The sequence below is a fragment of the Equus caballus genome, chromosome 12 (assembly GCF_041296265.1).
Source record: "Equus caballus isolate H_3958 breed thoroughbred chromosome 12, TB-T2T, whole genome shotgun sequence".
In the NCBI taxonomy this organism is placed as follows: Eukaryota; Metazoa; Chordata; class Mammalia; order Perissodactyla; family Equidae; genus Equus; species Equus caballus.
Genome location: NC_091695.1, coordinates 15,560,265 through 15,587,746, shown reverse-complemented (window position 1 = coordinate 15,587,746; position 27,482 = coordinate 15,560,265). Strand labels below are relative to the sequence as shown.

Genomic DNA, 27,482 nt, shown 5'->3' with positions numbered 1-27,482 from the left:
AGAAAAGTATCCCTCCCTTTTATCACAGAGCATATCCATCCTTATCTCCCAACAAAGACACAATGCTTCAGTAACTTGCAACATAAATAACCTCAAGGGATTTCAGTTTACCAATTTGCAATATATTAAAATCACAGTCACCGATAAAAACCTCGTGCAAATATATGCTATAGGTTTTAGAAGGCTCTGTTCCCATTGTTCTTGGGATTAAAAAAATCTTTTGAGATTGGTTCAGTGAAATGGGACTTTTGTGTCTATTAATTTCTGGAAGGCATCCTTAGCATCCTTCTCTTCTTTATCCCTCAAGTTGTAGAGCAGAGGGTTCAGGATGGGGTTGAGCAGTGTGTAAAATACAGTGGCCACTTTGACAATTTGCTGAGAATTTTTGGAGTTGGGCTCACAGTAGAAAAAAAGGATAGTCCCATGGAAGATGGTGATGGCTGTCAGATTGGAGGCACAGGTGGAGAAGGCTTTGTGACACCCACTGGCAGAACAGATAATGAACACAGTCACAAAAATAAATACGTATGTATCAAGGTTGATGAGTAGTATACTTTCCTCACTGAAGGTGGCAAAACCAAAGAACTGTAAGTGAGGACTGTGTATATCAGAGCTCAAGACAGCAATTAAAGCAGTATATTCATGGAAAAAGTGGTTGATTAAGTTATGTTCAGAAAAGTTTGGCTGGAGAGCATAACAAAGGAGTACCAAGGGGTCAAACATACTGCAGAGATATGACCCAGCCAACAGAAGGGCACAGAGCCTCCGTGACATGACCACTGTATAAAGTAGAGGATTACAGATGGCCACAAAGTGGTCATAGGCCATGACTGCCAGCAAGAAGCACTCAGTCACCACAGAAGTGCAAGACAGGAACTACTGCAACTTGCAGCCAGAGTAGAAAAGGGTTTTATTGGCCATGATCAAATCCTCAAGCAGTTTAGGAATAATGATGGAAAAGTAACAAAAATCAACAAAAGAAAAGTAACTAAGGAAAAAGCACATGGGAGTGTGAAATTTTGGGTTAATCTTGATGATTATTATCACCCCAAGATTTCCTACTACAGTGATAACATATATGATCAGATATACAAGGAAGAGAGGAATCTGAAGCTCTGGGTAATCTGTGAAACCCAAGAGGACAGAAGTTGTCTCCACACCCAAATTTCTTGCAACCATCACCACAATGCCTTTGAAAGGAGAAGGTGGGGGAAGAGAGTTGTTTCTGCTAAAAAGAAGATTTATGGAGGTGAGGGACAAACATGTCCTGACTTCCTATGGTAGACAAAAGAAAATGTGAAGTGTTGTTGGTCCCAGTGTCCTCCATACAGAACATGCCTCATGCAGACAACTGCCATGGATATCCCAAACCAAGCTGAGTCTCTGAAATATCTTCGCATTTCCATTGCAATTTGGGTTTCCATAAGAAATACTTATCATATTGTAGTGTGCACAGTCACACATTATCTAGTAGTATAGCATGCACATAACTGATAGGAAATATTTGCACATAAATGCTTAAACTAGTGAAGGAATCTGTGAAAAATGTGAAATGTTTGGCTCAAAGAGTAACATATATTGCTACTGTATTTTGCCCATACACACAAATCAACTAAAATCTTTAAGAGAATATGCTTTTACTTTATGGATAAAGTAAAATATTAGAGAAATCTGGGAAAAGAATATATCAATCCAATCTTAGCAGCCTTTCTTCAGTAAAGGCTATATCTCTTGTTGAATAGATTAGTGGCTAAGGGGTGGAAAAGTACAATGGCTCCTTTTGACCTCTGAGTATAGCATGCACTTTATTAGGATTTATAATCTATGGTTCACTTCTGTTACAACCCAGACATCACACAGATATCTCTTAAGGGTCTCAAGATTTACCAGGTAAGAAGTCTTTCAGAGCTAACTAACTTTCATTCTTGTGAGAGGTTATATACCAGTTTAAGGTGCATATACACAGAGACGGATAAATAACAACTTCCAGGTGGAAAGTTTAATTCTATCTTTTGTGGGACGTTTGTCCTCCAGAATTGCAAAATAATAAATTTGTGTTGTTTCAAGCCACCAGGTCTGTAGAAATTTCTTACAGCAGCAATAAAAACCAATAGGTAGTAACAAGGGGTCCTTACAGCCCAGTTGTCACCACCTACAGGCCTCAAGGAATCAAGAGAAGAGAGCCCAAGGAAGAGAACCATGCTGAGTCAGCCCTTGAGAGGAGCTGGGCCTCTAGCCACAGACGGAGCCAGCGCAAGGCCATCTTTTCAGGAAGTAGCCAGGAGGTTCAATGCTTGGGCTCACACTCCTGCCTCCCTCCAGTCTGTTCTTGGGCTTCCCCATTGGTGACTCCAAAGGGAGCTGGAAGGATATGAATCTGCTTGTGGCCAACACCCTACAGGTCGGCAGCAGACAGCAGGTGGAGAAGGACAGAGAGTGGATATGAAAGGACATACTGATGACATCTTAGAACAGGAGGTCATGAGCTGTCGGAAGCGAGGGACCCAAGTGCTGGATCAGAGGAAGGCACAGGCCCTTTCAACATAGGCCTAGAGTTGATGGCTTACGACAATGTAGTTCATCTTTGCCATGCATCAGAACCCTGAGAGAGACTTGGAAAAAATACAAATTTTGGGGTCCCACCCAAGAGCCACTGAATCAGAGCCTGGCAAGAAGGGGCCCCAAAGGAGAAGGTCACTACCTCCCTATCTTCCTCCTTGTGCAGTCTTTCTAGGAGCCCTGTTTTGGGCATAGAACTTCATGACTGTCCAGGGTTGCATTTGGATTTAGATTGAAATCATGCTGTCTATTTTCTCATGAGCTTGTATTTTTTTGTTAAATTTTGCACTACTGTTTGGAAAAGTTTGAACTCATGCAAGGTATTAGTTTGGTGGCCATCAAATTTCTTGTCAGAACTGGAGCCATTTTATGAGTGAAAAGGGGAGCTATCCATAACATGCCAGGCACCCACCAAGCACCGCCTGAGCTGGCCAGGCTGCACTGGGATGTGTGCTCACCCTTGCCGTCCATGACCCAGAGGCAGGAGACAGGGGGCTGAGGGCAGGGGTCAGCCGCACCTTCATCACACGCACGTCCAAGCCTGGCTTTGTTCTGGCCCTGCCTGGGTCATGGGTTAAAGTCTGCTGTGTCTGCCGAGAGGAGGTCAATGGGAGGATGCATGGTGACCTGGGCCCCATAGGCAGGACAGTCAGCAGAGCGACAGTGACCCAGGCAGGAGACAGAGTGGTGGTCTGTACAGGAGGGTGTTGGCAGAGATGGAGAGAACAGAGGGAGTTTGAAGGAATAATCTATGGACTGCCCGATGCATTGCATGGAGAGGGTGAGGAAGAGGAACAGGTCAGGAGGGGTTCCCAGGTGCCTGGGCTGTGTGAACAGGGAAGGTGGAGCTATCGACTGACTAGGGCATTCTGGAGGGAAAGCAGGTCCTCCATGGCTGGCTTCCCCAAGAGTGACCCCAAGTGTTTGGTTCCTCATGCTCCTCTGAAACAGGACATGAACTTGGGACAGGACCCATCCATGGGAGATAGGAGTGTTTCAGAGGGTAATTGGGGGCAGGCCACTTGCATAAGTTCTACCTCTGCTCTCCCAGGCTGTTTGGAGCTTGGCGTCTGTGCCTGGGCTGAAATGTGGCCAGAAATGGTGCTTCCCCCTTTATTTTTCCCACACTTTTCCCCACAATCATCTCAAGATCCTTGCTATTCTATGTCCAGTCCAAGCATGGATATCACTGGGGAGCAGGGCAGTCTCAGACCCACTCAGGACCTGATGAACTGGGCTCTGCCCTGTAACCAGATCTCCAAGTGATTCCTGTGCCCCGGAAAGTGTGTAAAGCACTGTGAATAACTCCTTTTCCCTCAGCATTCAGCTCAGGGCCACCTCCTCCAGAGACCCCTCCCTGACCTCCCACCCACCGCCCAGCCTGCTGCAGGGACAGTTAGAGAGCCGGGCACAGCGCCTGCAGTGGGTGCACACGCCACCTCCACGAGCACTTCTAGTCAGTGAGTCTTCCTCTTCCACTGGCTCTGCGCTCTGCTGGGGTCCACTGAGTGTTCATCTTGGCATCTCCACGAGCAGCATCGTATCGGCTCCACTCAGGGAGCGGATGCATCACCCTTGGGAATCCTCACCGTGCCCTCGAGCCCCTTCCGGAGCTGCCCTTGGAGCCCCTGTTGTGGGAGCGCCTGAGGGGTGAGACCCTCTGATCCCCAGGGCCTTCAGGGATGGTCGAAACCTCATGGATGTCCAAATGGGCATGACTACTCCCTACTCTATTCCTTGGAAAAATAGGCTTCTCACTGGGTGTACTTCATCTGTGCCCAGCTGCCTTCTTTTCGGATTCCCCTGCAGAGATTGTACAAAGGTGTCCTTAAAGTAGCGCAGGCAATACACAGGTTATCAGAAGCGTTCTCAGTCTTCCTTCGTTCCTCTTCTCAGACCCCACAACAGTCACACACACTCCTCATCTGAATGACAAACACCCCAGTGCCAGCCCCAGGGCTCCCTGCAGACTGCTGTGAGACCCCTCACCAAAACGCTGCGCCTCTCCCCCGACCCACATTCCACTGTCTCCACAGCCACAGACATCTGTGTAGAAAGCACATCACACTATGTCCCCAGCCACCCTGTCTCCCCTCCAGGTCTACACTCTTCCCTGGTGTCACTCCCCTGCACTACAGAGACATCTCTGCTGTGGGCCCTGCTCCCTGCCCACCTCCCCTCCCCCTCATCTTAGTCCCAATTCTGCTGCCCCAGAAGCCACCTCTCAGGCCTCTGTACTTCCTGTTCTGTCTGCCTGGAACATTCTGCCATGATCTCCCAGACTAAATCCTCTTACCTTTCATCTCAACATAAATGTCACCCATTGAGTGTTAGCCTGTCACCGCCCTTATCATCCCCCTATAGGAATCGTCTGTAGAGCACGTATTTCCCTCCTTCATCTCTTTTTCTTTATTATGTGACCTTGTCCCTTGCTAGAATGTAAGCTGCGGGTCCCCAGGCCTCATTAGACCGTTTTGTCCATCACTGCATCTTAAACACCTGGAACAGCGCAGAAGACATCACAGAAGCTCCACATGTAACAAAACAATGGATGGGAAGGAAGGCAATGAAACCCTCGCACTTCAGATTCAGCAGAGTCAAGTGTGCTGGTCGCTCTCCAGATTCCTTCGGGGCCCCTCTCTGGCCGGCTCTGTGCCCAGGCTGACTCCTCTGCCTGCGCTGCCCGGGCCTCTGGGGGGCTCCCAGGCTCCAGCAGGAGGTGGGACGACAGGAGGGCAGAGGGTGGGGGCAGTCTTCCCTGTTCCCCTGACAGCCCCTCATGGGCCCAGAGGACACCACTTCCCCTCCTCCCTCCAGCCCAGGGCTGGGAACAGCTTCCCTCTCGCTGGCCCCTGGGAGCCCCGCATCCCTGGCCCTTCCCTCCTCCCTGTCTCAGCTGCGGAAACAGCTGCATCTCAGTCTCTTCATCTGCACCATTGGGGTGAAGTGTTTGTAGTGGGAATTTTGTCGGGTACATCAGGCACCTCTCCTTTTCTGTGTACAGGACTTAGGATTCTTTTGTGTACATGGCGGTGGATTGCATGATCTTTTTCTTTTATTTATTTTAAATAATTTTTCAAAATTGAATCTCTTAATTTTACATTTTCCTTAGGTACTGAAATAACAAAGCACTCTACATCTGTACTGTAGTTTGTGCGTGTCTGTGTGTGTGGGTGTGGATGCATATGTGATTGCCACCAAGGGAAAACTGCATAAAATGGACTGCAAAACATTGAGAAATGTTTTGGCAAGAAACACTATCTTAAACAATACAACAAAGATTTAAAAAATTACAGAACAAAAAACAGAGTGCAAATTATCTAAAATTACCCTCTAAATTAATCTATAAATTTAGGAATAAATCAAAACATTATGAAATGTGAACGGGAGTATGTTGAAGTCTTTTTTTTTTCCTGCTTTTCCATTGGTTTTTACTAACAATCTAATTCATTCAGGCAAATATTCTCACTTCGCAGATTCCTAATAAGGGCTCAGAGCACACAGAAACAGTCTTTATTGTTTTCTACATCTCCATGTCCTACTCTAATGATGGCTTAATGAATAGTGACCTTTCATTTAAATCTAAACTCAGTCCTTATACTGTCTTATTCTAGAGGGTCCAAGGACAGAGAATGCAATTGATAAGCAATGTATTAAGTGAAACTTTATTTGAAAAAATATCTTACACATTAGAATGCTTTATCTACTTGAATAAGAATAATTAAGTAAGTAATAGCAGCTAAACTAAAAACAGAAAAAATCAAAATTCCTTTGAAAAGAGAACACCCGTGCAGATGTCCTGCCGTGGCTGGGGTGCTGAAGGCCCAGCTGCTGTGGATGCTGAGTCCAATCTGCAGGTGACCCCAGGCCCCTGAGGCCTCATGGCAGGGCCATCCTCCTTCCTGGGGGGGTCCTACCGGCCCAGGGGATCCCCCACACTTCTGGGCCTCTGGGGACCGTGGGAGGAGCAGCTGGAGGAAAACTGCCTCTTGGCAAAGGCTGGAACGAGGCCTCCAACATGGTCAGCCTTTGCCTGTTGTGCTCGTTTTGTCTTCTTAGCTCCTCGAGCTTTCTCTCCGCCAACATGGCTGCCCTCCAGCTTTCTTTGGCTCTTTGCATCTGGAAGAGGTTCTCCTTGTGATAGTAGGAAGTGCACGTCTTCACTTCTTGGGCCAGGTCTTCAGCCATCTTCTTGTAGAGGTTGCGAAGCTGATACGTGGAGTTCATCTCCCAGCACACGTTGAGGAGCTTCTTCTTCAACTCGGAGCAGACCCTTTCCTCCTCAAAGAATCTTCTGTAAAGTGGCCAAACTTCTTCATCATGTAGCTCATGCAGATTTTGAAGTTTGAGCTTCAGCTGCTGAATCTCACCTTCGAGCTTGGTGTTTTCGTGCTGCAAAGTTGCTTCCTCGGTTTGGAGGGAGAGGATTTCTCCTGGAAGCTCTTCCTCAATTTGCTTTTGTTGCTGCAACCATCTGGCTCTTTCCTGATGTTCCTCTTCATCAGTTGCTTTGGAGACTTTCACAGGCAGGCTCTTCAAAGCCTTTTCCAGAAGGTCGACAGTGTCCTGAAGTGCTGATGTGCTCAGGATTGTATTCATCGCTGCCAAGCACAAGGTTCGTAATGGAAGAGGACTGGCCTCCACCCGAGGGCACTGAAGGGCTTCCTCGGCTCGGTTCTCAGGTCCGGTATTCTCCCCACATTCTCCACTGACTTCACCGAAGGCAGAACACCTTTCACCTGGAGACTTCCCTCTTCTGAAAATATGTCCTGTCTTGACTATCAAAGCCACCACCACAGTACATACCAGGACCTCCCAGGGGAACGCAGGGAGACCTGGACCCTGGCTCAAGCTGTCCAAAATCACCAGCAGAGCACACCACAGGTGCCCCAGGATCAGCTGGAAAGCGGACACGATGGCAGGCAGCAGGCCCTCCATGGCTGGGGAGAGCTCCACAGCTGTGCCTCTGAGTGCCAGTGCCCTGTGGGCCACAAGTGACCGCTCGGAACCCTGAGGAGTGTTCCATCTCCAAAGTAAACAGGTGGCTGGAACCAGGGTGTGTCAGTTGGTTGGGGGAGGGGAGGCCAGCCAGGGTCTAGGAAACAGACTCCTAAGTGAGCTCTGAAAGTGGAAGGGGTCTTACTTCTCCAGGCACTGGGGGAGGTGGACAGGGCTGATGGCAGCCTGGCTCTGCCAGTCGAGGCCCACCTGGCCCTACCACACTCCTCGGGGGCAAAGCAGGGCCAGGCCATGTCCCTTTCTTGCACGAGAGCAAGTCAGGGCAGAGTGGTGGGGGCCGTCCCTGAGCCAGAACCGGTCTCCTGTGTTAAAGTTCCTTTCTGCACAGGCACACCTTGAACTGCCCGCAAACCTCCCAGGATCTTCCTAGTCTGAGGATCCCTTTCTACTCGTGCTTGGTCACTGGGGCCCACGACTGAAGGGTGTCCCCAAGGGTATGAACTAAGAGACTAGGATTCCACTCCAAACAACTCAAGAATCATTAATGGGAAGTGGCAGTCTTAACATTTTATGGATTTTGGTTCAGTCCAAGTGTTCCTGGGTATGAGTGACTCTCTTGGAGTGACACAGTGATTAGGGCTCCTTTTCTCATGTGACCTTGCCATTTTCACCACAAGCCTCCCAAGGTGGCCCTGAGGAGGGTCCCGTCTGCCACATGGTCTTCAGAAGTGGGCCTCTGGGGAGGGCCCGGGTCCTCTTCTGGCTCTCTCGCCATCTTTTATTTCATCACACCGCCTCACCGGGCCGGGCTCAGACCCTCTAGTCCATCCCTGGGATTCTGCCGTGAGGGGCTGCTCCGTACTCTCATTAGTCAAAGGGAAGTGAGAGAATTGTCATCTGAGTCCTATTTAAAGGTGTTGAGGGTATCAGGGCTCAAGAGCTCCATGGGACACAGAGTGGGCTTGGGGACAGTGGCCCTTCCCAGGGGATGTCAGACTCCTTTCAGGGCAACAGGAGCCAACTCTGCTACTGCAAGTGGTTGGTCTTTATAAAGGATCAAAAATGGGTCAAAGAAATGATAATATTCTCCCAAAGGCCGTGCCAGTCCCAAAGAGAGTGAAATGGACTTCAAACAATTCTTATAAAGAGGTCCAGGATATGTTATGACGTCAAACAGGAAGATGCAAAATAACATGTAGACATAGGATTACAGACAAAATTCTGGAGGCATAGCCCATCCACAATCCCCTATACTGGGAACATGGAAAAAGGGATGTTTATGTTTTTAGGGGGTGACAAGGTGGCACTTTGGAGGAATATCAGAAAGCTGCATTCCTTTCCTATCCCTGCTGTAGCAAATTACACTCACGCATAGCTTAATGGCAGGGGTATGTACATCATTAGGGGATTTCATTTTTGTGGAAAAATCACAGAATGCACTTACACAAACCTGGATGGTATCGCCCACTACACCTAAGCTCTATGGTACAGCCTATCGCTCCTGGGCTCAAACTTGCACAGCACGTTACTGGACTGAATACTGGAAGGAATCGTAACATAATCATTAAGTATTTGCACATCTAAACATATAAAAGATAAAAAATGGTGCACCTGTGTAGGGCACTGACCATGGATGGAGCTCACAGGACCGGAAGTTGCTCTGGGTGAGTCAGTGAGTGAGTGGCTAGTGGCTGTGAAGGCTAGGACATTACTGGACACCACTGTAGACCTTATGAACTCTGTACACTTAGGCTACACTCAATTTATAAAAAATTTTTCTTTCTTCAATAATAAATTAACCTTAGCGTACCATAACTTTTTTACTTTATAAACTTAAATTTCTTTAACTTTTTGCCTCTTTTGTAATAACCCTTAAAACACAAATACATTGGAGGGGTGTAAAAAATATTTTCTTTCTTTGGATCCTTATTTTTAAAGATTTTATTTTTTTCCTTTTTCTTCCCAAAGCCCCCCATTACATAGTTGTATATTCTTGGTTGTGGGTCCACCTAGTTGTGGCATGTGGGATGCTGCCTCAGCATGGTTTGATGAGCAGTGCCATGGATTCGAACCAACGAAACACTGGGCCGCCTGCAGCGAAGCGCGCAAACTTAACCACTCGGTCACGGGGCCAGCCCCTTTAGATCCTTATTTTATAAGGTTTCTTTTACTTAAAAAAAATTTTATTACAAGGTTTAAAAAACTTTTTTATTAAAACTTAAGAAACAGGGGCCGGGGCTGGTGACGCAGCAGTTAAGTTCTCACATTCCACTTCAGGGGCCTGGGGTTCCCCAGTTCGGATCCCGGGTGCAGACATACACACTGCTTGTCAGGCTGTGCTGTGGCAGGCGTCCCACAAATACAGTAAAGGAAAACGTACAAAGATGTTAGCTCAGGGCTAATCTTCCTCAAAAAAAGAAAAATTAAGACACAAACACACTCATTAGCCTAGGCCCACACAGGGTCAGGATCATCAATATCACTGTCTTCCATCTCCACATCTTGTCCCACTGGAACGTCTTCAGGGGCAATAACACGCATGGAGCTGTCATCTCCTGTGATAATAAGGCCTTCTTCTGGAACACCTCCTGAATGATCTGTCTGAGGCTCTTCTTGAGAAGGTGTCACCCTTTTCGGAAATATGTCCAGGATGCTTTGCTTGATTTGTTTTTTTTTTTTCACATCGTAGAATTGCGTGTAAGCAGATACTCCACCATAAACATTCCTCTCTATTAATAAAAACCTTTCAGTGTTGGGGCCCATGTTATCAAATTTTTAAGGAGCCTATTGAGGTCTGCAAAAGTGTCTGCGAAACCCTACCCTGCAAATTTTCTTGGAGGTTCTTCTTTTTCTTCTCTGGTAGTGTAGAGAAAAGGTTCTCTTGCTTCGTCTTCAGCCATGCATTCCTGTTTCAGGTCCAAGAACTCCTCATTCATCAATCCCTCAGGAACCACCTCTAGGAGCTCCTCAATGTCATCCTCCTCCACACCCAGGTTAAAGTTGTTTGCCCTCTCCACCTCAGCCTCATTGATTTTTGCAACCTCCTAATACTTGGCAATCCCTTGAAATTACGACTGAATGTCTTCAGCATCTTCTTTCAGATGCCAATCATACACTCCTTGGTGACATTACTCCAAGCCCAAACAGGATTCCTGATGCAGCCATAGAATTACAGAGTGGTAATTCTCCCTGAATTGCATCAGTGTCTTCACAGCATCTTCCTTAGTTGCAGTAATAGCCTGGGCAAAGGTCTTTGTCAGATTGTAGGCCTTATAACTCCCCGATCCATTGTTTGAGTCAAAGAGGTGGTGTTTGGAGGGAGAAACACTGCTTTAATATCAGGATAAAGATCACCAAGAAAAGGAGGATGTCCAGCTACATTATCAGCAATAAGCAAAATCTTGAAAGGGATGTTATTCTCCAAATGGTACTTCTCCATTTTACTCTCATAGTAATTGAAGAGGGCCTCTTAGAAGAGCAGCTGGGTCATCCATGACTTCTCATTGCTCCTGTAGTACACTGGCAATGTGTCCTTATTGATATGCTAGAAGGCCCTGGGGTTCTCACTGTGCCAGATCACAAAGGGTTTCAATTTGTAGCCTGCAATAAGCAAGACTGTTATCCTGTCCTTAAAAGCTTTGAAACCTGGCAAACTTGGCCTCCTTATGGGCGAAAGTCCTTTCAGGCATTTGTTTCCAGAATAGGGCGTTTTCATCCATATTGATTATCTGCTCTGACAAGTGATTTTCCTCCTCAATCAGCTCATCTAGTGTTTCCAAAATTTCCTCAGCTGCCTTCACATCAGCGCTCACACACTCACCGCTCACTTTCACATTATGTGATGAATAAGGATTCTTGAATTGTTTAAGCCGCTCAGAGCTGGCAGTAAATTCAACATTGTAGTCAGTCCAGTCTTTTCTTTCTACATCAAAAACAAACTTTTTGCTTTGGCTATGATGGTCATGGTGCTGACAGAGACTTGCTTCTCTGTCTGGTCTTTAATCCAGGGCATCAGAAGTTTCTCCGTGTCTGATGTGGGCCCTTCTCAAAGTTGTTTTAGTCTCTTTGCCTTCATGATGCAGACGCTTCAACAGCTTCTCTCACTTTGTTCTTGTTCTTCACATAGCTGTGGAGGAAAGGGACATGCCTGACTGGTGAGCAACGACCTTGACTGATTTTCAGTCTTTGTAGTACTTAGTCACTGAATTTTGTTTCCAGGCTAGTCACTCAAGGTGGCTTCTTACTCACAACATTAGCAGTGGATTTTGTATGCTTAGGGGCCATGATGAACAAAACAACACTAGATTAAAGTATAGTATAGCAAATATGTAAACCAGTAACATAGTCATTTATTATCATTATGAAATATTGTGTATTGTACATAACTCTATGTGCTATACTCTTAGACGATTGGCAGTGCAGTAGGTTTGGTTACAGCAGCATCACAACAAACATGTGAGTAATGCAATACACAATGATGTCACAATGATGTCACAATGGCTGCAACATCACTAAGTGATAGGAGTTTTTGAACTCCATTATCATCTTATGGGACCACCTTCTTTATTTACTTTTTTTATTGCAGTCACATTGGTTAATAACATTATATAAATTTCAGGGGTATATCATTTTATTTCAATTTTTGTGTAGTTTACATCATGTTCACCACCCAAAGATCGATTACAATCCATCACCACACACATGTGCCTAGTCACCCCTTTTGCCCTCCTGCCTCCTCCCATTCCCTCTAGTAACCACCAATCCGATCTGTTTCTGTGCTTTTGTTTGTCGTTGTTTTTGTCTTCTACTTATGAATGAGATCATACGGTATTTGACCTTCTCCCTCTGACTTATTTCACTTAGCATAATACCCTCAAGGTCCATCCATGCTGTCACAAATGGCTGGATTTCCTCATTTCTTATGGCTGAGTAATATTCCATTGTGTATATATACCACATCTTCTTTATCCATTCGTCCCTTGATGGGCACCTAGGTTGCTTCCAAGTCTTGGCTATTGTAAATAATGCTGTAATGAACATAGGGGTGCACGCATCTTTATAAATTCGTGTTTTCATCTTCTTTGGATAAATACCCAGCAGTGGACTAGCTGGATCTTAGGTAGTTCTATTCTTAATTTTTTGAGGAGTCTCCATACTGTTTTCCATAGTGGCTGCACCGATTTGCACTCCCACCAGCAGTGTATGAGAATTCCCTTCTCCAAATCATCTCCAACACTTGTTTCCTGTCCTGTTAATTATAGACGTCCTGACATTGTAGTTTTGATTTGCATTTCCCTGATAGTTAATTATGTGTAGCATCTTTTCATATGCCTGTTGGCCATCTATATATCTTCTTTGGAGAAATGTCTGTTGAGATCTTTTGCTCATTTTTTAATTGGGTTGGTAGGTTTTTTTGTTCTTGAAATGTGTGAATTCTTTGTATATTTTAGATATTAACCCCTTATCAGATATATGATTTGCAAACATCTTCTCCCAATTGTTAGGTTGTCTTTTCATTTTCTTGATAGAACAAAAAGAAGGATAGACAATTTGGCTCAGAAAATGGGTAGGAACCTGGGGAAGGCAGAGGTTAGAACTCCAGCTAAAGAGATGATCTTTAAGTAACCAGTGCAGTGTGTTGCTACATCCTTGCCTTGACACTGGGCACCACTCATGAAGCCCTCACCACCACCACCCTTCTACCCCCTCACCACTCCTACCATCAGAAAGAATTCTAAATCATTTCTTTCTTTGCCTCATTAGTTAAAGATTCAGTGGGCCTGGGGAAGCATCTGATTGGCAGGGTTCATTCTATGGCTCTGAGAAAGCAAGTATCTGGAATTTTTGGTTTTGGGGGCAGTAGATGTGGCCCTACCTTTCACCAAGACACAAGGGCCAACTGCCCAAACATAGGGTTCAGATAGTGGGCTGCACCCACCCAAGAATACAACCCCTAATACATACAGTACAAAGTGTTTTTTTCTAGAAATTGGCTTTGTTTGACAACATTATTCAAAGAAAATATGCAGCGGATATGAGTTTCAAGAAAGACTTGAAATAAGGGCAGAGAAATCTAGAACATGCAAGTAAGATTATTTAATGGCCAAGTGTACGGCCGTACTTGGCAATAGTTACACAAAGAAGGAGATAACACAAAATGGTTCTGGAGACGTCTCATCTTCCCAGAAGTTGCCATTTATATGCACAGCTGTGGATAATTCCATTTAAGTGGAATGAAGATTCTGCAATGTTCAAGAAGTGTGATTGCCATTCTCAAGGGTGTTTTTCCCCACCAATCTCTCCTACTCACTAGTCTCACTGTTATAGAGTCTCTGCCTATGGGACTTCCTACTCATCACATGCAGATAATTGGTTCAAAACAAACACAATAGGTTCGTGATCTTTTACTTCAACTTTCTACGATGCAAAGGGAAAGATAAGGTCGTTTTTAGTGCCTTCATTCAGTAGGCTGGGACCTGAGGCCTGTGCTGTCAATTACTTCTACTTCGTTCTTTCTCCAAAATGCCACCTTCTCTGTGAAATCTTGCTTCATTTTCTCAGACTGAGTCCATTTCTCCCTCTGACTTCCAGTAATTTGCAAATAAATTTGCTTATTAACAGCTCCTATTCTGTTGTTGATATTCCTGATTCTCATATCAGATTGTGAACTGTCAGAGCAAAAATGTCTTCTTTAGGCAGGGTTAGAGACACCCTATTCCTGGTTTCCTCATTTTCTTGTACGCTAGGACATTGTTTCTATAGCTGACTCCCCACCAGGCTGTATGCTTCCAGGGGGTAGAGAGCATTTGTTTTATTTCCGACTTTGTCCATGGTACTGAAATTTGAAAGAGCCAATAGGGTGGGATCATTGGTTTGTTTTCAGTGGACTTGTCATAAACAAGATCTATGCTAAATTCCATTTATTTGGTAAAATTATCATACTTTTAAAGTTCCAATGAAACTCATGTGTGTGTGTGTGTGTGTTTCTGTTTTTTGGAAGTTAATCCTAACACGCCAGATGAAAAAGAGTTAGCATTACATCACTTACTCTTTGAAGATGGGAAAACATAAATTTGAGGTTTGAATATAAGCCTTTGATATAAGAATGCATATCATCTTCATCTGTTACTGCTCTCCTGACAAAGATCTGCATAAGTGAGAGCTAACTGAATACCACCATGTGCCTTTTTGAATTCATTTTGAACACTCTTGGCAAATGAGGCATGTTGCAAAATCCATTACCCTTTTAAATCAGCATATGCCAGAGCTAAGACACTGAACTAGGAGTCAGAAGACCTGACTTCTTAATTTTTTTATTTGATAAATATTTGCTGAGGTATTATGCTAGCTACAAGTTTTAAAACAATCATATATTTGCTGTGTACTGTTGGCAAGTCATTCAACTACTCTGAGACTAGGTTGCCACATTTGTAGAACGGATATAGAGTATGTCCTGCCTTGTCTCATAGCATAGTTAGTGAGATTCAAATGAGACACTCTGTATATTAAAGTGATTTATATATGGCAAAGCATTTAAATAAATATGAAGTTATTGTATTTATTATGTTAGTTATAACACATATATAATATAGCTATAAATTATATTAGCACAATAAAGTTATATTTATTAACTAGCACTAAGGTTATCTCTCAAAGCCAATTCCTTACTCCCATAATTTCATAATTACAAAAATATTATAATAAATTATAACAATATCATACATTTGAATTGCCTTTAACCATTTTCAGAGTACTTTCAAATAATTCATCTTTCAACAACAAAGAAGGTGGTTTCACACATTTTCATCCACACAGTTTTAGGGTTCTACTTTTCTACATGATAATTTCTAAACCTAAAGCTAAACTGGCTTTTAAATGGTACTTGGAGAAGGAAGGAATTTTGATTCAGTTTACTGTATTTCTACCTCACTTTCTCGAAGGATCACAATAGTGATGCATGACACCTGAGAAACATAAGGAGCTGTCAGATCAGTTTTATTTCTGGTTCTTGCAAAATGCCTGATGACAATGGAAGTCTACAGCAGTGGGTCTCAATATTTTTGGTCCTAGGATTGCTTTATACTCTTAAAAATTATTGAGGACCCCCATGAGATTTTATGTCTGTAGGTTACATCTATTACTCTTTTTTGTATACAAAGTTAAAATGGAGAAATTTCAAAAATGTTTATTATTTCATTTAAAAATAAGAAACCCATTATGTTTTAACATAAATATTACTTTTATGAAACATAACCATACTTCCCCAAACAGAAAATATTAGGGAGAAGAATGACATTGTTTTACATTTTTGCAAATCTCTAATATTTGGTTTGACAGAAGACGATGGAATTCTCTAATCTTCTGTATTCTATCTGTTATCATACATTGTTTGGGTCAAGGTATACAAGGAAAATTTAGTCTTACATAGACATATAGACAGAAAAGGGAGCATCTTGCCAACCCCTGAAAGAGTTTTGAGGACCCCTAGAAATCCATCAATCACACTTAGAAAATGGGTTGTCTACAGTGCAGGGGGTTTAAATTCAGAAGCTTTGAAGTCAGACAGACTTCCTTTCTGGGTTCAAACGGGTTTAATATGTTTGGGTTGTGTGTCCTTGGGTAATTACTTAAACAATAAGCCATAGCTTCTTCCTCTGTGAAAAGAGTATAATAACTCCAGCTTCATGGGGTTGTGGTAAAGATCAAATTGCTTGAAGTTTAGAGTGCTTGGCACAGGTCCTGGGACATAGTAAGTGTACACGAAATAGTGGCTGGCTCTGATGTATCACAGACTGTTTCCCGTACGCCTCTCAAAATAGAAGGCCTACAAGAGCCATCCCAACTCACCTGACATAAGGCCAGTCTTAGAGGGAAGGTCCTGAAATTGAAACCAGTAGGATCTAATTTTAAAATTGGCTATCCTATTTTCACTTATACAGGATTTATTCCCAGTCAGTACTCCCATACAGTTATGGGTGTTTATAACACAATAGCCCAAACTTAAAGCTGTGGTAGATTTGAACAGAATCGTTTAATAATCTTCACATAAAAAAATTCCCTGTATTGTTCTCAATGAGAAAGAGACCAAACTAATATGCTGAGACAATAGTCGATTACTGTATATTTAATTTTATAAGGTGATAGTAGATATACTGAATATACTAAAAACATTTTCTGAAAGCCTAGAAAGTGGGAAAGGAGGTTTTTTAAATTTGCTTTTATTTTTGTTTATACATTAATTTTAATTACACTCAATAAGCAACCATTCAGTATAAAGATTTGGATTCTATGCAGAATCCAGAATGAATAGCATTTCTGCCTAATATGTGCATTTTTGGTTTGTTTCTACTTGCTAATAGCTTCATTTATCAAAAAATCAATTTCAGGCTTGCCATATCTCTAGTATGTATTTTTTAAATGTAAAGACATTTACTTCTGAACTTTGCATCTTTTCTACTATCCAAGAGAGAACACCAATAATCACCAAGGGTCTGAAGCTAGCAATAAAGCCTAGGAATAACTAAACAAGTTCTTTTGTACATGATTTGATATATGAAACTATCACAGAAATGTCAGTGGGACAGCCCCTTCTTAGACTGGCAGATTTTGTAAACTGACCTCACTTAACTCAGCTTCTTGCCTGGTTTTCCTGGACTCAGAATATTCAGTCCAACCTAATTCTTCTTCATGGTCATTTAATGGTTTTAATTTCTCAATTTATAGGTCAAAAGGAAGCCCTAATAATAATAATAGCATGAACTTGCTCACATTTATTACATCCTTACTTTGTGCCTTACAGAGTTCTAAATATCTTACATGTACTTAATCATTTAATCTTCAAAATAACCCTATATTATTATTCTCGTTTTATAGATGACAGAACTGACCAGAGAGCATAAGTCAATAATGCTCATGTCAGAAAAATAGAATGCTCTGTAAATATTTAAATCAAAGGATACCGAAGAATTGGTTTTACAGATAATGGAAGACGTCAAAAGGGGCAGTGAGTTAAACTAGGGTTCAGCAATAGCAAGAAATTGTTATGACTCTTAATTTGGAGGGGTGATGGAAGGAGGCAAGATTTCCAGAGCTCAGGGAACTACCTCACTGAGAGGACCCCGAACCAGCATAGGCCAGTCTGGTGAGAGCTGGAACCACCAAAGAGATACATATGGATCCTCGATTCACAATGGGATTACATCCCAATAAACCCATCGTTAAGTTCAAAGTATCATAAGTCGAAAATGCACTTAATACACCTAACCTACTGAACATCATAGTTTAGCCTAGCCTAGCTTAAACATGCTCAGCACACTTACATTAGCCTATGGTTGGGCAAAGCCATCTAACACAAAGCCTATTTTATAATGAAATGTTGAATATCTCATGTAATTTATTGAATATTGTACTGAAAGTGAAAAATAGAACTGTTGTCTGGGTGCAGGATGGTTGCAAGCGGATTGGTTGTTCACTCTCGTGATCGCGGGGCTGCCTGGGAGCTGTGGCTCGCTGCCACTGCCCAGCATCATGAGAGAGTATCATACGGCAAATCGCTAGCTTGGGAAAAGATCAAAATTCAAAATTTGAAGTACGATTTCTACTGAATGCATATCACTTTCACATGATCATGAAGTCAAAAAATGGTAAATCAGGGATGTGCCCTGTGGCCGAGTGGTTAAGTTTGCGTGCTCTGCTGCAGCGGCCCAGGGTTTCGCCGGTTCGAATCCGGGGCACGGATATGGCACCACTCATCAGGCCACGCTGAGGCGACATCCCACATTAGAGGGACCTGCAACTAAGAATATACAACCATGTACTGGGGGCCTTTGGGGAGAAAAAGGAAAAAGTAAAATGAAATCTTCTTCTAAAAGATGGTAAATCAAACCATTGTAAGTCATGGACCATCTGTATAGCCCAAGGAGATGCCACCCAAGGGGAGGAGGAGAAGGAGAAAGCAAATAGCCTGGCATCTCCCTTTGTCTAATCCCCCAATCCCCAACCTATGCCTCTCATTGGCCAAATCCATTCTGAAGCCAGCTGATCTGAGAGCATGGGACATGGCAGGGATAGTCAGTTTCTGATGTGTGAGTTTCTCTGTCCATGTATGTCTTAGGGTAATTTCAGGGAAACATGTGCTTACCACTATAGAAGGGGAAGAAAGGTAAGAAATGAGGAAGGGTCTGGGGACTTTAAACCATTTTCAGTGTCAGAGTATGCCTTTGGGCACGTTCAAGGTGAGGGGAGCAAACGATCCAAGAAATCTCTTCTTTTGCGCTCTTGGTTGACAAAGTGTAGCTTTTTCTCTATGTAGCCCTTGCTTTCAAAGGAATCCTTGTAAAGAAATAGTTCACATTGGACTAGATTCCTTTTTCGATTCACAGAACTCTTTCCCCCAAACTATTCCAATTGAAAGTGTCAATATTAGCAGAAAATGTGGAGATACTATCCTTTAACACGTTAATGCATCTCTTATGAACCTAAGAGGTTATGGGATGGGGCAGGAAAAAAGACAGTTGATGGCATTTAGGTATGAAGTGGAGGATTAAGTAAAGCAGACTGAACATCACTGTCGTGGGCTGAATTGTTTCCCCTCAAAATTCATATGTTGAAATCTCAATGCCTAGAACCTCAGGATAGAACCGTATTTGGAGAGAAGGTCTTTAAAAAGGTAAGTTAAAGTGAAGCTGTTAGAGTGGGCACTAATGCAATCTGCCTGGTGTCCTCGTAAGAAGAAGAGACCCCAGGCCAGTGTGTACAGACAGTCAAACATCTATGAAGGGGCAGCAAGAGGGTGGCATCTGCAAGCCTAGGAGAGAGGACACGGGAGAAAACAACCCTGCTGGTACCTTGGTCTTTGACTTCCAGCCTCCAGACCCGTGAGAAATTACATTTCTGTTGTCAACACCACCTAGCCTGCGCTAGTAAGCTAATCAACTGACCGAAGAAGCGACATCTGGAGACTCAGTGTGTGAGGCACCACTGATGACTGGAGATGCTAATAATGATATCCTTTATCATATAAAACAATATGGCTGCCAGGACCACAAAGCTGTTCCAGTTGGAATGAAAAGCTAGAGTTAGACATGCACTGTAAAAGCATAAATAAACTTGTTTTCTCTCCTTCATGGCTGCCCATTTAATTCAATATGCATTGTACTGTGCATGTATTAGGCAGATAGTTCTCTTACAGGTTCTAATCTATGAACACCTTGTCACTGAATGACATCTCTATCACAATGGTGACATCACAGCAACTTCCTCTTTGAATGATTGCTTATGGTTCCCTTATTGGTGGAAATAAAATTATCCCAGAATGTCAATATACATAAAGAAGGAAAATAATTCTGGTCCTCCTCAAAGTAGATTTAAAAACCACTCTTTTGTCATGGAAATTGTTCCAATCTACACTATGAATTGAATGTTTCTCTCTTATTTATGTCTCACAAATGTGCTTTAGCAACATGTTAGACTTTTGGTGTCCAGAAATGGATCTTTCAAAACTTTCTAAATAAAAAGAAATGAATAGCCAAGATAGAAGAATACCAGTTTCCTTGGTTCACATACAAGGCACACACTGAATATTCTTAGAAACATCACTTTGATCCAAAATAGAAAAATAGACTTGGTGTTAAGAACTACATTTTTAATTTTATATGAGATCTACCACTTTACCTGTTTACTTGAGTGTCAACAACCTAGAATAATGCAACAGTTTAGGAATTATTAAGTAATGTCCTGAGAATAAGTGATTCCAACAGCCATACATATTAAGGCTGACTCAAGAGCAGCAAAACTGACATTGCTGTCTGGCAATTAGGATATCTGGCAATGGGTCTTATGTACAATTTTATCTTAAATTCCCATCCTCAATTCATTCCAATTGTACACGTTCTAAAACATATTGTCTACAAGGAAACTTGAAGTTTTCTCCTCGAAGTTTTACAAAAGAACAGTTAATATTAAAAAATAAAAATAAGTAGAAAATCATTAGAAGCAAGCTGGGAAGGTATATCAATGTGGGCAAGTATGACTACACGATAAAGAGCTTTTTTTGATGATTATGTAGTGAGCGTTGATAAGTAGTTTTTTTCATGGAACTAAAAAATTTAACTCAGAGGAACATTTATTGCCAAATTCTTGAAACTAAACTTTAGCATCTGGCAATATTTTTTTAAACCACACTACTAGATTTTTACATTACATTTAACTTTCTTAAATTCAAATGTCATGAACTGGATAGATCTTTTTTTAAAAACCTAAAATACAGAGAAACGTGAAGCGATATGTTGGAAAGAACTTTGGGCTATAAATGAGAAAAAGTGGACTCTGGTATGCTCCCTTTGACAAGTCGCCCTCTTTGGGTCTCAGTGCTCTCATAAAAATTTGTGCATTGTATCACGAGTGTTGCATTATTCCTAAAATTCTGGGTTTCCAACCATTTCACAACTTTACAAATTCTTCTAGCAAAGGCATAAGGTATCGATAAAATAAAATTTGCAATTTGTTAAAATCAAATGAAAAAGGTCTTAAAAGGTGGTTGAAGATATCTAGGGTACACAGTCAAGACGGCTGTAAAGAGCACAGATTTGTTACAAAGCCTTGAGTTACAATGATCCATGAAGATTAAATAAAGCCAGACAATATTTCAATGATCATTTTCTTAGCTTGCTTTTCTTGTCATCAGATTAAAAAATATACCTGGATTAGCATATGTGATATTGTATTTGTAACAATGTGCACTGATTATTCCGCCTCTCCCACAGCCGCACCCTCACCTCCTATCCCCGGACTAGCTGTGAAACTCGAGATATTTTTGAGGCCAGAGATTGGTTTCTTAAGGTTAGGTTTTCTCTATAATTCCATATAGAGTCAAATATTCCATGCGGGGTGGTTAACTGATAATTGGCAACTGGGAATTAGAATTCTGTACCATCTAGGCAGTGAAACTTTGTAATGTTGCCTGTTGTATAGACCATATTTCACTTGTATCAAATCTCCGGGAAATAAATCTTATTTCCCCAGAGCCTAGCAGTGACTGACACATGTTTGAATGAATGAAGTAGACGGAGAATGTCAATATTCATTTATGTAATAATTAGTTAAGGAAAAAAGTACGTTTCAGCATAAGAACTTCGGACAGCCCTTTGCCTAAATCGCACTTGACTTTTCCTGTCAGGCAAGTTGATGGCTTGTGAAATTCCTAGAAAAGCGAGGGGAGAGGACTCAGAGACGAGCCGGCGTTCCGGACCCAGCGCGGTCTGGGGACCTTACAGGGCCTGAAGGGAAACATTTTGTCGCGGAGGAGTTCGGAAAGCCAGCGATCCCACAAGTCCTGGGCACGGGGAAGAAGCTGCCCTCCAGCCTCGGGTTGGAGCTTCGCGGAGTCAAGCGCAGGCGTCGTGCAACCTGCCGCAGGGGGTGCTCCGAGGCCGGACCCGCGGGGCGCGCCCTAGCCCCACCGCTGGAGCGCCCGGCCCCGCGCGGCGCAGGGGCGGAGCCCCCAGCGGGGGGCGGGGCTCCGAGGCGGCCCCGCCCCGCCTCCCCGCCCCGCGGGTCACAATGTAGGGTTAGGGCGGCCGGCGGGCGGGCTCGGCGGGGCTCGGCGGGGCTCGGCGGGGCTCGGCGGGGCTCGGCGGGGCTCGGCGGGGGGGGGGGGGGCAGGGCTCGGTGGGGGCGGAGCCGGCGGTTGGGAGGGAGGAGGAGTCGCGGCGGCAGGAGGACAGCGCCATTCCGGCCGGCCGCTCCCTGCGTCCCCTCTCCCTGCCCCGCAGTGGCCCGCGAGCCGCCGGCGAAGGAGCGCGTGCCTGACGCGGCCCGCCCTGCTCGCTCCCCGCCGGCGTCCGCCGTCCGTCGCTCCTGGCCCGGGCCGCGGCCAGCGAGCCGCTCTGAGGCGTGCCGCGCGGAGTCGTGGGGCCGCCGCCTTGGCCCTCGCTGTCGGCGCCTCGCCGCCCGCCCGCGGTGCCCGCGCACCCCGGCCGCCGTCGTCTTCGCGCCTGGCTGGCGGGGGCGCTGTCCTGCCCGGCCGTCCGCGCCGCGCATTGGAGCTCGGCGGAGCGCGGCAGCCAGGGCCGGCGGAGGCGCGAGAAGCCGGCCGCCGGCGCCGCGGGGCCCATGACCGTGGAGCAGAACGTGCTGCAGCAGAGCGCGGCGCAGAAGGTGAGGCGGCCCCCGCCCCGGCCCCCGCCCCGGCCCCGGCCCCGCCGCCAGGGCCTCCTCCCCGCGCCCCCCGCCCCGCCGCCTTTGGGGCGTCGTTCCCAGGGCGGGCTGCGTGTGGGAAGCGGGGTGCACTTAGCGGGCTTCCATCCGCTCCCTTCTGGCCGATTGTTTTCCTGGAGCAGACGGTGCCGGGTCTTTATTGGGAGCGACCCTTACATTCCTACACTCCTCTATCTGGCTGCTTAATTTAACTTTCTCCTCCTCCTTCCTTTTTAAAACAATAGAATAGCCACTGGTCATCCCTGATGAGCACGGTTTGTGTTTTGAAGGTGGGAGCCTTCTGGGCCTGCTCTTTGCAAAAGGGTCTCCAGCAGGACCGAATTGCCTGCCTGGCGGGGCAGGTCCGTTTACCAGGTGACTCTCTGTGGAAGTAGAGGGTTCGGTTGGTTCCTTTTCCTCTTTCTGTTTCTTTTTCCCGTTTTCCCCCCCTTGAGTATAGAAACTGTCCTTAAGAAGGGAAACCTTTCTGGCCATGTTTACTCCAGGAATCTTTTGTCCCCTGAGTTTGACCTTGTTCCATCGTTTACCCTTTGCTCTTGACTCAGCCACTCATTCAAATGGTCACTCACCTAAGTTAAAAAAAAAAAAAAATCTGTTTTTGAAGCTTCAAATCTTTTATAGTGAGTAATGAGAAATGCTCATTTTGTTCTGGATTTTGCTTTCAGGATGTGAAGTGCACTATCATGGCTTGCACCATATCCTGAAGAGTAGTTGGCTATGACTTATTTGTCTTTCGGGTGAAAAGCATTTTGGGCAAAAGGATAACATTGCTTTAGTCGTGTTGGGGTTAGGGGGGTAACTGGAGTTTATTGTGAGCAGCTCCCGAAGCTGTGTTGGTTTATCAGGGTGAGTAACGAACGCCCCACCCTGTTGTAGTTTTGGCATAGTTATCTCCTACCTGTGCTTGGTTTTCGAATAGGGTCTGCTGTCCTAAAATGGACTGTGTATATACTCACAGCCTGCTAAATTTCTGCTTTGAGATTATTTTTAGAATTTTATGGTAGTACTTGAGGTAATTGAAGATGCTCAAGAATTTTGGAAAGCAAGGATAGTGCATTGTTATTTTAGGCACTTTGGGAAAGTTGATTTTGGAGCTCTTGTGTGTTAGTTAACTGTTACTGGTTAAATTTAGAAGATTATTGCAGGCTGCAGTTTATTTACAGGGAAATAATTTTGGATTTAATATTGGGAGTTAGAACAGTTTATCTGCTAATCCCCTCTATTCTACTTTGAATACCTTAAACTTTAGTTTTTGATGTTGAGTATGTGATAAAGTGTTAGTACTTAAAGCAGGATCTCGTGGTCATATGTATACTAAGCAATATTTAATAGATTTGGTATCATTTTTGTTTATAGTTCTCTTTAGTGTTGAGTATTTATTCAACACAGCCAATTTGTTTCAAAGTGGGAAAAGTAGCTCATATTTTTCACATCTCTTAAATGTGAACAGTGGAAAGAAGTTTGTGAGTTTTTAAAATTGGTTTTGACTAGAGTACTTCTTTAACATAGAATCAGATAATGCAGATCTGCCTGCTTCAGAAGTTTAGGCATAAAATTGTAGGATAGAGAATCAAATTACTGAAAGTGGTCTTGGCCATCAAGTTTAATGAACTCCTCCTTACACAAAGGCAGTAGTTGTTAATCCAAAGTATTACCATTGTGCTGCTGTTTTCAGTGTGTGTGTCAGATCGTCTCACTGGTATTGGGGAAATTTTTTTGGTGAGGAAGATTGGCCCTGAGCTAACATCTGTTGCCAGTCTTCCTTCTTTTGCTTGAGGAAGATTGTCGCTGAGCTAACATCTGTGCCAGTCTTTCTCTGTCATGTGAGATGCCACCACAGTGTGCCTGACCACCGGTGCTAGGTCGCCGACCACATAGGAACCTGCAAACGCCTGGCCACAGAAGGAAGTGGAGCCGGAACTTAACCACTACCCCATGGGGCCAGCCCGAGGGGGGAAATATTTTTGGAGCAGTATAATGCGTGTATTTTTATACTTCCATCAAGGTATTCATGTGTTTTTTAAAAAGAAACAATGTATTTGTTTGCTTTCCATATTAACATAGTATTATATTTTTACTCATATTGGAACTATTTAAAAAATATTTGTATGGGTATAAATACTTTAAGCCATCTACTTCAAATAAATTGGTAGATTTAAATCCACCAAGCTAGTAACTAGGAAGTGGACTTAAGCTAGTAACTAGAAAGTAAACTTCAAACTTTAGAAGAGACAAAAGTGAAACTCTCTGTTTTCACTTAGAAACTTTATGAATTGTCAGTCAAATGAGGTAACTAGTGCATATTGCATAACCAAAATTGAGCCTATTTTCTGCTCTCCTCAAAATAATTGTGTGTGTGTATGTATGTGTACAACATTAGTTTTATGTGAATAGCTGTGTTCTGGGGATTGGAACGCTTCCCTATATTTTCAAGATTCTTTTTTTTTCCTTCCAGAAGGATGACTCTTTCATAAAATAATATAATAATCCTTTATTTAAAAAAAGCGTGCCACAGAACTTTCATAGATCCCTTTTCACCTGCAAGGTAGCTTGTCACAGTATATTTGTAAGGAGAGGGGCTGTCTTTTCCTCTGATGTGTTCTTTGCGTGATGGCTGAAGTTTGGCCGTGGCCGGGCATTGTGACATGTAATAAAACTGCAGAGAGCTGCTTTTCTGAGGTTTAAAGGATACAAGTGAGGTGGAGTTGGGGGGAGATTAGCTGCAGTTAAATCCTTTCAGAATTTTGGTCTTGAACATGTCTTCAGCCTTTGAGCTTGATATTTACCTAAGTGCAGGATCTTTAGATCTCAGAAATTTGATACCTAGATTCAGGTCCCAAAGAGGATTCTTTAGGGCATCAATAGATGGCTTCGTCCCAGGGACCAAATTACTTTATAGAGTGAAGTGAGCTGGATACCATTTACATTAAATGTATCTTTCTGAGTTGAATAAAATATAAAGTTCCTAAGGGCAGGTATTTTGCCTGTTTTGTTTCACCCTGGTTCCTTGCACATAGTACGTTTCAGTAAATATTTGATGAGTGAAGCAGTGTGTGAATGTTTTCTAAGAAGAATGAGAAGTGCAGTAGTTATTTTAGTTCCCTAACTGAATCTCAGATTTAAGATTATTGAGAAACAGTGAAAGCTCAAGACTGCGGACAGCTGTTGGAATTTAGGCAGTGTAGTGAAAAGATGGTTGGATCTGTATCACCTTTCTGTGACCTTGGACAAGTCATTAAATGCCTCTGAATCTTCTTTTAAAGCCTTAAAGTTAGTATGATTAGACATTAGCAACTTTTTTAGATCTGCGTGTTCGGTGGAGCTAAGCATACATTTATTCCAGACAGGGAGTTTAAAAAAAAATAGTAGGGGATGGCAGCAGAAGGAATTTTATGGATCAACAATTTTCAGTTAATTACGGGGGGGGGAGGGAGGGGTTAGGTGGGCAGGATTAACCAATCACAGATTAACCAAATTAAGAGTTTAAAACAAAACTTGAAAAATAATACAAACTGGATTCAGAGTAAATTTCTTAGTTAAAATAATGGAGTATTTTCTAATTGAGGTTATCATCTAAAGTTATAGAAATAAAGTAGAGCCTTTCAAGGGACAGTTAACATTTTGTAAATTGCTGTAAACATTATATACAACTGATATTCCTTAGTACTAAATAGTTGGTTATCTTGTTATCAGCATATGCCTTCGTTTGGGCAGAGAGATGGGGAGCCAGCTGCTTATTCCCACCTATTCCTTCCCTTTCTCACCTCATTTTGATTTGTATACTAACATTGTATCCAGCTGCCTTAATGAATTCTCATCAGATCTGATAAATATTCTGTGAGTTTTCTTTACTTTTCTGTGTATACAGTCGATATCATTTGTGAATAATTATCATTCTGACCTCTTCCTTGTCAATATTCAGATTTATGTTTTCATTTACTATTTTATTGCTTTAGCTAAGATTGCAGAATACTCCTAGGATTGATGTTAGTGTCTGTATGTATTGTTTCATTATGATATGGAAATTTCCCTATAGTCCTAAGTTTTAAAAATATTTTGAAATCAGATTTAGATGTTGACTCTTTATCAAATGTCTTCTTTTGTTGTTGCAACGACTGATTTGGTGTTTTATGTGTCAATAAGAACAACAATTGTAATAGATAGCATTTATGAGCTATTTACTATGTACTAGGTTAAGGAATTGTAATAAGAGCAACAATTGTAATAGATAACGTTTATGGGATATTGACTGTACGATGTTAAGGAATTGTGCTGAGAGTTTTTTAGACAGTTTTTCATTTCATCTTCCTAACTGCCTTATTGGGTGAGCACTATTTTTTCCCTTCATATTGTGATTGAGGAAACTACTAGAGAAGCTAAGAGCTAAAGCAACATTTCACTGCTGGTGTGTGTGAAGGGTGGGATTTAACTCAGGGCTGTGAGACTCTCGAGCCCCCCATTATGATGGATTGCATTCTGGTAAAATCTCATGTAGTCGTGATGCCTCCAAATTCAATATACTAAATTTTAATCTGGAATTTAATATCTGTATTCTTAAATGAGATTGGTTACACGGTTTGCTTTTGTGTAAGTGGGTAACAAGGTAAAATTAACTCATAAAATTATTAGAAAGCTTTTCGTGTTTTCCTATGTTTTTGGAATTGTTTAACGTAGGATTGGGTTAAACCATTCAAAATTGGGGACATTTAAGCATTTTTTGTCAATCTAAGTACTTGCTACTTTGAAAG

At 43.2% G+C, this 27,482-nt stretch overlaps 1 protein-coding gene and 1 pseudogene across 27 annotated transcripts in view; one reads left to right on the top strand and one right to left on the bottom strand.

Annotated features, from left to right (window-relative positions):
• Window positions 1-231: 231 nt before the first annotated feature.
• On the bottom strand, window positions 232-3,083 carry LOC138916946 (olfactory receptor 5D14-like; annotated as a pseudogene).
• A 19,105-nt stretch (window positions 3,084-22,188) lies between these two features.
• LOC138916605 (olfactory receptor 5W2-like) overlaps window positions 22,189-27,482 on the top strand; it is a 184,394-nt gene continuing 179,100 nt past the window's right edge. For 18 of the 27 annotated variants that reach the window (XR_011423890.1, XR_011423888.1, XR_011423887.1 and 15 more), the window contains exon 1: window positions 22,538-22,674. Coding sequence is in view for 6 of the 27 variants with exons in the window: in XM_070229551.1 (XP_070085652.1) it covers window positions 22,630-22,674 (45 nt within the window). In the remaining 21 variants the exon portion in view is untranslated. Of the gene's footprint in view, window positions 22,675-27,482 lie in introns of all 27 variants that reach the window. The other 9 variants (XR_011423884.1, XR_011423885.1, XR_011423886.1 and 6 more) reach the window with 1 other exon arrangement.